This window comes from Colletotrichum truncatum (genome assembly GCF_014235925.2).
Source record: "Colletotrichum truncatum strain CMES1059 chromosome Unknown Contig_0002, whole genome shotgun sequence".
In the NCBI taxonomy this organism is placed as follows: Eukaryota; Fungi; Ascomycota; class Sordariomycetes; order Glomerellales; family Glomerellaceae; genus Colletotrichum; species Colletotrichum truncatum.
Window position 1 is genome coordinate 1,437,506 of NW_027222399.1, and position 14,295 is coordinate 1,451,800.

General features: G+C 55.6%; 5 protein-coding genes across 5 annotated transcripts; 3 read left to right on the plus strand and 2 right to left on the minus strand.

The window, feature by feature from the left end:
* Positions 1-266: 266 nt before the first annotated feature.
* On the plus strand, positions 267-732 carry CTRU02_203354 (uncharacterized protein; the record flags this gene model as incomplete). The annotated part of the gene is made up of 2 exons (XM_036723982.1): positions 267-531; positions 587-732. The coding sequence occupies 2 exons, from the start codon at positions 267-269 to the stop codon at positions 730-732; spliced, it is 411 nt and encodes a 136-aa protein (XP_036584096.1).
* Positions 733-2,237: 1,505 nt separating this feature from the next.
* Positions 2,238-5,667, plus strand: CTRU02_203355 (UBP9-binding protein; the record flags this gene model as incomplete). Its single annotated transcript, XM_036723983.1, has 7 exons — positions 2,238-2,271; positions 2,318-2,437; positions 2,491-2,575; positions 2,656-3,901; positions 3,948-4,158; positions 4,208-5,409; positions 5,470-5,667. 7 exons carry the CDS (start codon positions 2,238-2,240, stop codon positions 5,665-5,667), a joined length of 3,096 nt encoding a protein of 1,031 aa, XP_036584097.1.
* A 317-nt stretch (positions 5,668-5,984) lies between these two features.
* On the minus strand, positions 5,985-6,875 carry CTRU02_203356 (mitochondrial s-adenosylmethionine transporter; the record flags this gene model as incomplete). Its single annotated transcript, XM_036723984.1, has 1 exon — positions 5,985-6,875. One exon carries the CDS (start codon positions 6,873-6,875, stop codon positions 5,985-5,987), a length of 891 nt encoding a protein of 296 aa, XP_036584098.1.
* A 676-nt stretch (positions 6,876-7,551) lies between these two features.
* On the plus strand, positions 7,552-9,771 carry CTRU02_203358 (PP-loop family protein; the record flags this gene model as incomplete). Its single annotated transcript, XM_036723986.1, has 1 exon — positions 7,552-9,771. One exon carries the CDS (start codon positions 7,552-7,554, stop codon positions 9,769-9,771), a length of 2,220 nt encoding a protein of 739 aa, XP_036584099.1.
* A 546-nt stretch (positions 9,772-10,317) lies between these two features.
* CTRU02_203357 (uncharacterized protein) lies at positions 10,318-12,916 on the minus strand (the record flags this gene model as incomplete). The annotated part of the gene is made up of 2 exons (XM_036723985.1): positions 10,318-11,997; positions 12,047-12,916. 2 exons carry the CDS (start codon positions 12,914-12,916, stop codon positions 10,318-10,320), a joined length of 2,550 nt encoding a protein of 849 aa, XP_036584100.1.
* Between the last annotated feature and the right edge of the window lie 1,379 nt (positions 12,917-14,295).

Here is a 14,295-nt window from a genome sequence, read left to right on the forward strand (position 1 = left end):
CAGAGTGCAGGTGAAAACACAAAGATGTGTTCAGCATGGCATACTAATTCACCTTGCCTTCACCTCGAGCTCCTGCCTACCAGGTCGCGCTTTCCGAGTTGACTAACAGCCTGTAATTAAGTAGAGGAAAATCATCACCACAACCTCACCTAAAGCTTTCCAAGAGACTGGCTTCAGAGGAAAGAGAACAAAACAGGTCATCACGACATTGACTTAGCCTCATCTTGTCTTTTCGATAGCAACCTTGGAATACTCACAACCTCAAGATGTGCACCTACATTTATACCCGTCACAATGACTGCTCGCACAAACAGTATCAAAACACCTTCAAATGCCCCTCAGCCCGTGGCAGCGCCCTTTTGCAGTCGCCGTGGAACCTCACTTTGGAGCACACCATCCACCTTCCCGACCAAGCACCGAAACAGATCCCGCATGCACTGTGCGATGGACAGATTAAGAAAGCGATTCGTCCAGTCCCTGGCCGTTGCCGTACTTGTATTCGTGAAGACAGGGAGATGAAGCAGCTACTTGGTAAGTAAAAGCACTTCTCAGTCTCGATGGATACCATGAGACGCAGAGAAGATATCAAGAAGGGTGCTGATGATGAATAACGTTATAGAAGGTGCCCGGCAAGTTCGAGATGGTACGAATACGGCGACAGGCGTCCGAACAAGTATCCTTGGTCTACAGAAACTTGTTGAGGCAACGAAGCCTCTAGATCTGGAAGAGTAGGGACCTCGCCATGATAGTGCTACCACATGTTTCAAAAAATTCTCACTCGCATTACGGATTAAGAGAGAACATTTGGGGGGGGGGGGGGGGGGGGAAGCCATGGAGGTGTCAACACATCAGTCAATCATTACTGGAAAAAGGCAGTGGTGACACTAGATATGGAAAGAGGCACAAATTGGATTTCACCATGCAGGTTGCCAGATGTGGATGTGACATGGACTTTCAGGGCAGGATGGGCTGGGCTTTTTGGGGGAGGCAGGGGTGGCTCCACATTTCCAGTTGTAGAGCCAGCCTTTCGGGCAGGCACAAACGAGGGCAGCTGGACAAACAGCAGAGGAAAAGGAAAGGAGGGGGATCGGCAGTCCATGCTCTTTTGTCGTTGGTTCTTTCTACGTTTTTTTTTTTTTTTTATTTTGCGAGGTGCTACGTACTGTGTACTGGTATGTAGTACGTAGTCTGTCTCTCCAATGCATTATTGGTGGCCTTCCCAGCCACTGTCATTTCGACCTTCCAGAAGTTCCTGGGGCTGCTACCGACTAATAGGGTTTTGCAGACTAAAATGCGTCCGTTATTCTGGAAAAGGCCGGAATCTGGTCTCCAGACCCGTGCAGTGGTTCGTCAGCTAGGCGTCATACCTTAGTTCCCAGCGCCATGTCTTTAGTCGCCAAGCATCTTCTTCAGAGGGGGTGACAAAGGAGGGTCTGCTGCAGCTGACAGTTGAGGCGCTAAAAGTTCGATCCATTGGTGGGTGACACCCCCAAAAATCATCCGTTCGGTTGGTTGATGTGGTGTAGTATACATTCGGATATAGGTAGTCTGGTCTGGTCTGCCAACAACCTGACCTGACTTGCATGAAAGAGGATGCAAGCTTTTGGGTCCGGGGGGGCTGCTGATTTGATCTGTTCATCCCGTCCAAGTTTCATGCCCAGAGGAAACAGCAGTCATATGTGATTTAAAGGGTCCAATAATTGTTAACTCATGCTTACCACGTAGTAGCTGTATTAAAATTCCGGGGAAGGGGTGGAGGGATTGCGAACTCAATTGCCTCGGAGAAGTATCTCTCCTGCCGATGTTTGTGGTCCTCAGTACCTAGGATGATTCCTTGCCTATTCAGTCCCCCTGTCCACCTGCCCACCTGGCCCAAACCCACTTGCTCCACGCCCTGTTGCACCTACCCCGACCTCACGTCGTAGCAATGGATCCTTTCCCAATATTCGACATGCACCAACACCAACATGGCAGACACCGACACCCGTTAGCCTTGCCCACCCCCATCTCACTGCCCCGTCTGTTCATCCACCCATACATCATACCCTTAACCGCCGCAGCGCCAACTTCGCAACATCACCAACAATCCTCCAACCCCCAAACACCCTCATACACATACAATCGCCTGTCTTCTTGTCCTGTATTCCCCCCCACCCGTATGGCATCGTCCTTGTCCAGTTGCATTGTTCTGTTCTTGTATGCGTAATCAGTAATCGAATCCCGCGCTATCGCTCCAAATGGCTAAAAAGGCGCGCCAGAGGATCAGCTATGGTACGTCTGTCTATCTGCACATCATCAGTGCTTGTGCTGCTCGTAGTCGCTGGTCGTGTGCCTCTGCGTTTGCGTCCCATCTGGGCTGAGGCCCATGACGCAACCCCGCACGTCCACACGGTCGAGCGCATCGCATCGAGCCTCGCAATCGCAAGACTCTGCTCTGGTCCCTGCAGTGCGGTCAAAATGCTGATCATGCTAATCATATTGCCGTCGCAGTCCTCGAGCTCCCGGCCGGTTCCCAAGGCGGTGGTCACAGACTCGGCGTAAATGGTCTCGCCGTCGACAAGGACAACGCCATCCTGTAAGATCGCAGAACCCAACTCCCCAATCGAAGCGCATTTTCTCCCCGACAGTCGCTAACGATCTACCTTGCCATAACAGATACTCCGGTGCCCGTGATGGCTTTATCTGTGCATGGGATCTCAACCTCAACCTCACCGGCGGCGCGCCCGCCCCCGAGAAGAAGCCCAAGACCACCTTCCGCTCCCAGACACAGGCGCACATGGCCTGGATCAACGACATCGTCCTCGCGAACAACAACACCGCCGTCGTCACCGCCTCCAACGATCTGACAGTCAAAGTCTGGCGCCCGCATTCCGAGGCGAACGAGATCGCAGCCAAGATTGGTGAGCATGCAGACTACGTCAAGTGTGTTGCCACGCCCCCGGGTGGCTCCGTCAACTGGGTCGCTTCAGGCGGCTTCGATCGCAAGATATACTTGTGGGACCTTAACGGCGGTGGGAAAACGCTCGAGGTTGATACCAAGGGAGATGAAGTTGCCGAGAAGGGCTCTATTTACGCCCTGAGTGTCGGCCACAACATCATGGCCAACGGTGGCCCTGAATCTGTCGTGCGCTTGTGGGATCCCCGCTCTGGTAAGAGGGTCACCAAGTTCGTCGGCCATACGGACAACGTGCGCGGCGTTCTTCTCAACGAGGCTGGCGACAAGGTCTTGACTGCCAGTTCCGATCACACCGTCAAGCTTTGGAGTGTCACCGCTGGACGCTGTATGTACACCTTCACTATGCATGAGGACAGCGTCTGGTCGTTGTTCTCGGACGACCCTGAGCTTGGCACCTTCTACAGCAGTGATAGGTCCGGTTTTGTTGTCAAGACGGATGTGCGGGGAAGCCTCGAGGACCTGGACGAGGGGCTGTCTGTTGCAGTTGCACACGAGTCACACTCTATTAGCAAGGTCGTGGCAGCAGGCGACTACATCTGGACGGCGACAAACACTTCGTCCATCAACAGGTGGTCTAACGTGAATACCGGACCGGATCTGCAGCTTCCCGAGGCTTTCAGACGGCAACGGGCGGCATCCACAGCTTCAAGACCCAGGCAGTCTTCGAACCCCCCACCTGCCAACGCACCAAAGAAGGAGATATCCGCCAGGTCAATCTTGAGAATATCCAACACTGCAGCTTTCCCGATTCAGACCAACGCCGCCCCCGAGTCTCCACCTGCTGTTGGAGCTCACGTGCCTCAGGGAATTGAGCCCATCCATCAAAACCCGGAGGAAACGATTGAGGGTCAGTTTGGTCTGGTGAAGCATAAGCTCTTGAACGATAGGAGGAGAGTCTTGACGCTAGATACGGCCGGCGATGTTCTCCTGTGGGATCTCATCAAGGTACGTCGGTTGGGTTGACTGTCATAGCAAAAGCTGACTTTAGCAGTGCGAGCCGATCAAGAGCTTTGGCAAGAGGCATCTTGAGGATGTTGAGCCGGAGATCAATACCACTGAGGCGGTTGCTCCGTGGTGCTCCATTGACATCAGCTCTGGTAGTCTCACAGTGGTGCTGGAGCCATTCAACTGCTTCGATGCCGAGATGTATGCTGATGAACTGGTGTTGGAAGAACCTATCGACTTCCGGGAAGATCAAAGAAGTGAGTCAATAGCAACGAAAAGCAGGAAGCATGTGCTGACAGGTCGCAGTCAATCTCGGAAAATGGGTGCTCCGATATTTGTTCGCCGGCTTGATCGACGAGGAGATCAAGCGCGATGAGGCCTACCGCCAGACTCTCAACGAGGCAGTAGAGCGGAGGGTGGCAGCAAGTCGTGCAAACCCGCCGGCATCAATATCTATCCCGGCCGGTACGCCTGGCTGGGATGAAACCTCAGGCACTCCTCGAGCCAACGGTTCGCAGTACCCCATGACCCCCGGTATGGCTATTGGCCTTGCAACACCAGGTCCTGGTGGCAAGCTTCAGGATGTGCCGGAGGGCGGCGCAACCCCGGCCAGTCCCCTCGATAACAAGTCATCTCAGTTCAGCCGTCCGTCGACCGAGAAGGAAGACTACTTCACCAGCGCTATTGGGCCCATCGAGGGCGCGTCGAAGCCAACCGCAGCGCCTGCAACGCCGGCAACTGAGCAACCACCAGCAGCAGTCGATTCCAAGTCCAACGCAGACACCGCCAAGGACAAGGACAAGGAAAAGGAGAAGGACCCCACGAATGGAAAGTCTCCGAGCACGCCATTTGGCAAGAAATTCCGCATGCCCATGGGCATGTCGTTCGGCAGTAAAAAGATTGGGCGGTCTGCCTCAACAACCGCACCGGAGAAGCCTGCTGTTGTCGACGAGAAGGCGGAAGAGTCCGAGGCATCATCGACGCATGAGAAGGAGGTTGACGACAGTTTCTTGGGCGCGATTCAGAAGATTCGCAATGATTATGACAAGTCGTTGACCGAAAACCCTGAGAAGATCATCGAGACCAAGATCACGCCAAGCCTGGCCAACGATACGCCTGTCCTCAAGTTGCCCTCCGGAACTAGGGTTGTTCTACAGGAGGAGACGACGGGAGGTAGCGCCAACATCTACCAAGGGACAGTGGACACCGTGAGCCAGGGCGCCGACATTATTGAACAGCGCGGCCCAATGTGGCTGGGCGAGGTCCTGCTTCTAAACCAGATTCCCCAGAAGGAACCTGTCAAGGTCTCCTTTGTGCTGCAGCCGTGGCAGAACAGCTTGCCGGACATCGCGACGACAGACGGCAACAATCGGCTGAACGCCAATAGGATGCTCCGTGTCAAGAAGATTCTAGCCTATGTTGCGGAGCGCATCGAGGTGCCTGTTGAAAACCCAGAGCCAGATGCACTTTTGCCGCACGAATACCTGGAGCTGTACTGCAACGACCAGGTAAGCAGCTCACTTTACACTGACCCTCCCCCCCTGACACGCATTGCTAACGTTTGACAGTTGCTACCCATCACCATGACCCTGGCGACACTACGAGCCCACATCTGGAAGGGCGGTAACGACGTTCAGCTCTACTACAAGGCCAACGGACGGAAAGAGATCCCCAACCCGATGCCGTCTCAAGTCACGGCCCCTGAGCCCGAGCCGACTCCCTCACAAGGCACCAACACGCCTCCAGCCGCTACGGCGCAGGCTTGAACAGCCGGCAGGAAGCGGACAGGCTGGGAGGCTTAATCGTTCATCAAGGTCGCGAGCAGACCTCGACGTCTCTATAGCTTCTATCTGCACGGGTATTATGGCGTTTCTAGTAATGTACATAGCGGAAAAGTTGTCAAGCGCGGCCCTTCCGGGCCAGGTGCTTGCATCGTGTTATACAGAGCGGGAGGCATGTTGTATAGCCTCTAATGCATATTCTTTCCTTCTGATCCGCCCCTCCTCGCATCGCGCCGTGCCATCATCACAGCGTATCCCTAGGTCCTTTCTGATGTAAGATGACGTGTGCTCATGAGATTGCATCATAGGGCTGCTCCAGTAAGGGTATTCGCCGCAAACTGGTAACTGCCCAAGAAAATGGCACCTCCGATACTGATCCACATGACTCTCGGGCCTACTCCCGCAAAGAAGGGCCGGATGCCATGTTCCCTGTAGATACCCCTCAGGACATCGCCCACCTTGGCCTTCTCTTTGCTCAGCATAACCCTCGTCTTCAAGACGTCCAGCGGCGTCGTGATGCCGGCAGCAGCCGCACCGGCCACGCTTCCGTACAACGCGCTCTCGACAGCAGAGACCTCATACTCGGTCTGGGGCGCATCCAGCTTCCAGTTCTTGTTCTGTTTGCGCTCCCTGCCCCACCTCTTGAGGCGCTCCCACAGCGGGAACTGGATGATTGTAAAGGGCACCTCGCGGAGCACGGTGATGCCCCAGCCGCGGTACAGCTCCCTCCACACGCCCGACAGCCCGACGGCGGAGTACTGTCCCAGGATGGAGCGCAGCGCGGCCGCAGAGGAGCCGCCGTGCTGGCCCGCCTGCGCGCGCTGCTTGACGACCTCGGTCGGCACGCGGATCGCGCAGGCGGCGATCTCGCCCAGCGACGCCGCGAGCATGTGGCTCAGCGGATCCGCCCACGCCCTCTTCTTTCCGTCGGCCCCGGAAGCCAGTCTCTGCGCGATGACGGACTTGGATGCCTCGTAGGTGCAGAAGAAGAAGGCTGCGCCCGGCGCCGAGCCGACCACCGCCGAGCCGATGCCGCGGTATATACCTGTGAAACCGCCCGACGCGAAGAAGCCCGCGGAGGACTGGAGACGGGTTTTGAGGGTGTCGAGGGGGAAGAGGGAGAGGTCTACTGTCGTGCCTGCCAGGGCGCCGGCGAGGAGGGCTGTTGTGAAGGGGGGGCTTGCGGAGGACATTTTGATTCGTCTTTTATCGTCGTTCGTCTCTCTCTCTCTCTCTCTTTTTTTTTTTTTCCTCAGATTCCCTAGTATGGGAGGGGTGTCGCGTGCTCGAGTACTAGAGATTGAGGTCTCGGTTGGGTGAGAAATTCAGGTTGGAGGTAGTTCAATTGGAAGAAAGGCTCGAGGCCCCTTTTGTTTTGCGTCACGATCGCAGCGGGAGCATATCGTGGTGGTGGTGGTAGCTGATGTGGGTTTGCAGAGATGATGTATGTATATATCTCTAGCACAGCCCGGCAGATATCCGTGGTATCGGAGCTCGATCGGTCTGGTCCTTCTGTACGTAAGGGGAAAAAAAAATATTGGCGGGCAGGGGTTATAGTGAGCTCGGAGCAGCACCCGAGCAGTAGACACACTACTTACTACCTGTACCTGGAAAATACTTCTCCTCCGGAGGGCCCGAGCTTCCCCCCTGGCGGCCCTCCCCCCCCCCCCAGCTCCTGTCACCCCCCAGAAAAACAGAAGCTTCTCCTCTAGCTCCATCGTGCAGATACAGTTGATTCGCCAATTGATTCACCACATCTTAACGTCGCCGATTGCTTTTCCCCACGACCACTCAACCACTCACACACTTACATAGTACACATCTCCTGGCTTCGTCGACCGAACCCAGCCAGATACAACAAGCAATGGAATGCCGCCCCTCACCCCCCAGGCGCAATTCCTGCACCCGGTGCCGAAGCCGATAACCTTTCTCGAGTTCTTCAACGCCGTCCGCGCCACAACCCCTCCTCGCTTCCCTCATGCCCGTGTCTCGCAGCCCCGGCGAATCGCTCTCGCCGTGTCGGGCGGCGTCGACTCCATGGCCCTCGCCTTTCTCTTCAACCAGCTCCGCGAGATCAACCCCCTCATGAAGATTGCCGACAACCCGTTAGCCAGAATCACAGCGTACGTGATCGACCATGGTCTGCGACAGGAAAGCGCAGAGGAGGCGTTTGCCGTGTCGAAAGAGCTGCGGAAGTTCAAATATATAGTCCCGATCGTCGACAAGATCAATTGGAAGAAGGAGGGCATCGAAGGGGATCCTGCGTTGAGCCCCAACCTGGAAAGCATCGCACGACGAGCGAGGTACAGGCGTCTGGGCCTCATCTCTCGCAACTTGAACGTCGAGAGCATCTTCCTGGCCCACCACCAAGATGACCAGTACGAAACGGTCCTCATGCGCCTCCTCGCAGGTCACGGCAGCCGTGGGCTGCGGGGCATGATGCCCCATGGCAGCATCCCTGAATGTTACGACATGCACGGCGTGTACGAGTCCGGCCATGTGGACGACCAGGCGCTCCGGATGCCCATGGTCTCTTTCCGCCCGCCCAAACGCGACTGGAAGTACGTCCGACGAGAGCTGTCCGCCGACATGGACTGGGAATTGTACTCGGCGGAGCTGAGGGCGGGCTTGCAGATGGGATGGCATGAAGGCCCGTATGTGGACGACGAGGTCGACTCGCTATTCGCCGCGACCGCATCGGCTACCGCGAAGGCCAAGTTGGCGGCGGCGGCAGCGGCAGCTAGGAGCGTTCAGAGGATAGTGACGGAGGACGCGGGTGTCATGATTTACCGTCCGTTGTTGGAGTTCAGCAAAGACCGGTTGATCGCGACATGCGAAAAGAATAATGTGCCATGGTTCGAGGACAGGACAAACGCGGACCGTACGCTGACGATGCGGAATGCGGTGCGACACATGGTGCGCAACCACCAGCTGCCCGAGGCGCTGAGGAAGGAGAGCGTGCTGCGCATGTCGGCGCGCTGCGACGCCAGGGTGAAGGCGGAGGAGTGGGAAGCGGAACGCTGGATCCGACGCGGCGTCAAGGCCGAATTCGAGCCCAACGTCGGCACCCTCATTGTCACGCTGCCCTCCATGGCGACTACCCATGGCAAAACGAGGCACAGGTCGGGGAAGAAGAGGAGGGAGCTGCGGCTGGCACAGAAACGTACCATCGCCGCCATTGTGGTCCGGAAGCTACTCTCCTTCGTATCCCCCGAAAAACACCACGCCCAGCTCTCCTCCCTCCAAACCGTCGTGGCCCGCCTGTTCCCCTCCCTTTCCGACCCGTCCGACCCTCCCGTCGTCCCGCGGAAACCATTCAACCAGGCCTCCGTCCTCTTCCTACCCCTATCTGACCCTAACAAATGGTACCTCGTCCGCGAGCCATACCCCTCAATCCACCCCGTTCCAGAGACGACCTTCAATACAAACGCAAGCGGATTCCAACGCCGCCACCCCCAATTCCCCCCGGCTCGTCCAGACACGGAATTGAAAGACGGGCAGAGTCTCACCGACGATCCCACGAAGCAAATCAGCAGTATGGAATGGCTACATCGTCTCCAGCACGAACCCCTTCGCAACTTTCCCGAACCGTCGTCACGGAACTGGTACTCGTGGAAGCGGTTCCAGCTCTGGGACGGCCGTTTCTGGATCCGTCTGCGCGGGCGCGCGAGGTCCGTCTTCCGCATAGCGCCGTTCTCCCCGCAGCACGCGAAGGCGTTCCGTGAGGGTCTCGGTGGCGGCAGCAGCAGTGGCAGCAACAGCAGCAACAAGGAAGTGCCCGCGGACGACGCCAGGATCCGTTTCGAGGGCATCCTCAAACGCTTCGCGCCGGGAAAAGTGCGGTATACGCTCCCCGCGCTGTACGCCGTCAACCGCGACGAGGAGACGGGGCAGGAGATACTACGGATGCTCGCGCTCCCCACGCTCGGTATCCAGCTTCCTGGTCTCGAGAGGTGGGTCCTCTGTGAGGCGCGTTACAGGAAAGTGGACTGGGACTTGTTGGATCTGAATCCTCATCGTCACGAAGTCATGTTCAACGGTTCTATTCCCATGCATAATAGGCGTTGGAAAAGGTTCGAATGGAGTTGAAGCGAGTCTTTGACAATGTCAATATCTACATGTCCCCCCCCCCCCTGCCTCCCCAACCCCCAAATGGGGGAAAAAAAAAGATACCCCCCCTCCCCCCAATTGTACAAATTAAGCCGGCTTATATACATGACGAGGGAACATGTATCGGTACGTGGATGATCAAGTGTTTTAAAGTATTTTTGAGTATTTGTATATATAGATATATATTTATGGACTAAGTTAAAAGGAGTCAAGGCCGCTTTGCCTCGTCGGTATTTCACATTTGGAAAGGGGGAAGAAGAAAGAAAAACAACAAAATAAACAAAATAAAATAAAACAAAAACCAGCAGGTGATCGCGCCGGTGCTGGTAGTACCTTCATAACGCCGTAAAATCCCCTCAAGTTTCAGAGTCTCGTAACGACAGGTATATCCGTCTCCATTCTTGCACGTCTTCCTCTCTCTCACTGTGCGATCCGCTCTCGGCGCGTGTTCTCTCTCTCTCTCTCATCCATATATTTCCCGCATATATGGATGACCTTTTTTTTTCGAGTATATGTGGTCAAGGCTTAGGCGTCCTCACCAACAGTCAACCGCTCGTTGCCCGAAACGCTGCTGAGCGTGGCTTCGCAAGCCCAGCGCTGGCCCTTGACGGCGCGGACGGCCTTGGGCCACTTGGTCCTGCTTTCGATCTTGACGCCCTTGCCGCCAATGTCAATGTTGCCGCTGATGGCCTCGGCGTTGATTGTACCCTCCCAAGAGGCCGGGTACCAGATCTTCATGTTGCCGCTGATGGTGTTGTGCGACGACTTGAGGTGGCGCAGGGGCGGCTGGTCGTTGGCCGATACCTGGCGCTTGGTCTTCCATTCGGAGGCGACGGCATCCTTATGCGGAATGAGGTCGCTCCAGCGGCGGCGGGAGCCCGGCAGGTTCCTGAATGGGTCACGGGAGCCGATGGGGAAGGACGGGACGTTGGGGATGTTGGGGATGCGGGGAATCTTGCCGGGGATGTTTGGTACTGGTAGGGGGTTGGTAGGGATGTCGACTGGTTCGTTGGGGTTCACCTTGGGCGCTTTGTCGTCCCTGGAGAGTGTCTTGCCAATCTCAACCCATATTGGCTCGAGGACTGTAACGAGGATGTTGCCGCTCTTCGTCTTGGTGTGGAGTTCGGGTTCGGGGATGTTCTGGAGCAGGCTCACGTTGTAGACCGGGAGGATGGTCGCGCCAATATCGCCACTGATGCTCGTTATGGTGATCACAGTGCTGAACGTAACCCAGGCGCGAATCAGGCCAGACTTTGTGTCGATGTTGGTGATGTAATCACGCGCCGGAATGATGGTGTCGGGTTTGCTGCTCTTCTTGGCATCGTCCAGGGGCTCCTTGACGACAACGTCGCCAGAGATAGAGGTAACCTCGAGTACCGCAGGCAGGGGCCGGGATTCGAGAACATCCTGCGGGTCGACGTTGGCGGCAATGTCACCAGAGTCGGATCCGAGCTTGAGCGAGTCGTACAAGGGCCAACTGCCGCTGATGTCACCTGAAATGGTCTGCACCACGATGTTGCGCGAATCCAAACGGTACGATGAGGGTGGGTTCACTGGAGAGCGAACGTCGCCACTAAAGGTGCGGATCTCCAAGTTATCTTGAATAGAAATAGAAAGGTCATCGATCAAATTCACGCCAAGATGCAGGGCCGCAAGCTTGAGGACTTTGATCTCGGCATTTTCGGGAACCCAGACGGTAGCGCGGATGGTCATGCAGGGCCTCAGTCGCTGATCCCACTCGAGCTTCTGAGGGGTCTTGAACTTGAGCTGCTGCAGGTCCGAATCCCACTCGACTTCGACGTTGAGGCGTTCGTCATTGGCCACCACTTCGAGTTCGATAGAGGCACCTGGTGAGTCGGTGAGTTGACGGCGAACAACCACGTCACCCGTGATGTGAGGTTGGTAACCGCGAGAAGGCGTGTCAGACTCGACTGTTTGGAGCACACTAATGGTCTTGTCGGGCTTGAAAGACAGGTCGAAGACGCGAGTCCCGAAGCGGTGCTCATTCGGGGCACAAATGTTCTGAGGTTCCCATGGCAGGGGCCGGGCGGGCTGATCAGGTGAGTCGGGTGTGCCAGGTTGAGCAGGCCTTGAGGGGTTAGTGGGCGTGGAGGGGTCGGAAGGAGCTTCTGGGCCGTCCTTGATGGGAAGACCAGTAACAGGGTCAAAGTTATTGGCGGGGTCTTTGGAGGGAGGTTTGTTGGGCTGCGCATGTTAGACATAAGGTAGACGATATGAAGGGTAGGCCACATACCGTCTGGTTGACAGTTCCGCTTAGCATGGTCAAGAAGCCAACGAAGATTGAAAACATTAACAGAGCAAAGAGGACCATCTTCAATGTACGTCTCGACGCCCAAGAATATTTCTTAAGGATTCTGTCCTTCCATGGCAAAGGCCTAGGGTCCTCGTCGTAGGGCTCATCGCCCATGCTCTCAGGGTCGCGGCCCAGCAGGCGCCGCTCTTCCTCTGGGGCCCCCATCGTCGAAGGGAATGTCTGATAATTCCTAAACTGTGTTGGTGACGATGCCGATAATGGGGACGTGGGCGACGGCGTGTAAGCGGGCGGTGCTTCTCTGGGGATACGGAACAGGGAAGACGAGCGAGAATACAAACTCCTTCTTGGGTGAGTTTGAGGTGTGCGCAGGGGAGTATCGACGGATGGCAAGTAGGGCGTATAAGACGACGAGCTCTGGGGGTGAGAAGTGTATGTCGTATGTGATGGCGTCGCCTCACTGTCGGCGATGGTCGAGGCCCCGTCGTAGTAGTCGTCAACCGACGAGGTACTTTGGGGAGGGGCGGCAGATGTGTTCAACCTTGTCTCTTCCCTGGCTTCGCGGTCCTTGGACGATGGGGCGCCCTTCTGTAGAGACGGATCCTGGACGAGGACGTTTGGTACATGCGGGACGCCAGCGGACGTGGGCAGCGTCGTGGAGGTGACGTTGTCCCTGTCTTCAAGGTCGTCGTCTTGCTCCTGTTGCGGGGGGTAGAGATTACCAGCTGACGACGAAGAGTTCTGAAAGTACCCATCAGTAGGCGAGAGGTGGGCGTCGAGGTTGTCGTTGTCCGGGGCCTCAAAGTCGGAGTCGTCGACGGAATACAAGTTATCGGAATACGGGGCCGGCATGACGGCGGTTGGTTTCTATTTCAGTCCACTGGTGGTACCGTTTTGAAAATTCCACTCTCAGTTTCTTAATGCTGTGCAGCTATTGTTACAGCTTTTGCCCCTTGAGCAGACACTCAGACGGTAGACAGCTTTGACAGCGCGAAGACAATGAATCGTTACGGGCTTGGCTGATACGTGCAGTGTCGAGGAAGGGTAAACCGGATGCCAAGAAACGGTGTCAAACAGTTTCGGTGACGGGCCTCGCTTCCCCGGAATGCAGGCCGGAAGTTTAGCTTACGATAGCATGTGCGAAGCGCAGCTAGAGAATATTCCACTCGTCGTAAGACACAGACACGGTAGAGGATAATAGGAAGGAGGATTCAATGGGCGACGACAGATAGTTGCGCGTTCACTCGGTTGATGCGGGAAGGAGAAAGATTAGAGTCGGGGTTGGTTGGATGAAGGAGAAAAGGGCGCGAGATTGAATTGAGTCTTTCGGCTTGAACATCGGTCTCCCCAACCACTTGTGGAATTACGAATTTTGGAGTAAGGAATGAAACCCCGGTCAATCACTCAAGTCACCGAAGACGCAATACTAGTGAAAAGTACAAAAGTAAGACGCTCCGCGGCGACTGTACCCGATACGGTCAGAGGATTCGACATCGCAAAAGAGGGGCGACTCGTAAGCCTGCAGATCAGACAGAACGAGAGTGAGAGAGATTGAGATATGAGGCCAAGTACTGATTCAGCGGCAGAGAGCGGTAGTGTGTACATCAGGCTCTACCAAGGTTCCCAGGGCCTGGTCATATCGCGTGTGATAAGCTACAGTGAGCCTGTGCCTGTTTCCTGACTTTTCCAGGTTGTATGACACACACGCTTGTGCGCCAAACGAAACAGGAAGCTGGAAGGTACGAACGATGCAGCACCATCACCAAAGTCAATTGGATGGGGACGGTGGTGTGGAGCACAGGACCAACAGCTACTAGTACCTAGAGCGCTAGTAGAATTACTGCGCAAGGTTGAAGGGTTCTCTATCCCTACACTACAACCAATGTTGTATACAGATACTTTTCTCTCCCTATCTCTCTCTGTCCCTCAGCGCTGCGGATGAGTTCACTCCCGACCAGGATGGGATGTCTACCGCCAGAGCCTACCGTCACCATCCTTGTACAATTTTTTTTTTTTTTTTTTTTGCTAACTCTCTTTTTTTTTTCCCCTCTTATCATGAAATGCCGATTAACCATTAACTTTCGCAGTAAAGACGCAGACAAGCTTCAGTGGACCTCATATGGCCGATATTGCGCTCACAAAAGTTCCCAGCAACTCCACCAGCTTCGGTTGTCACTCCGGACCGGGGTCTTGAGGGTTACGAATCACGCACGTCGCTCTGCACGCCGATG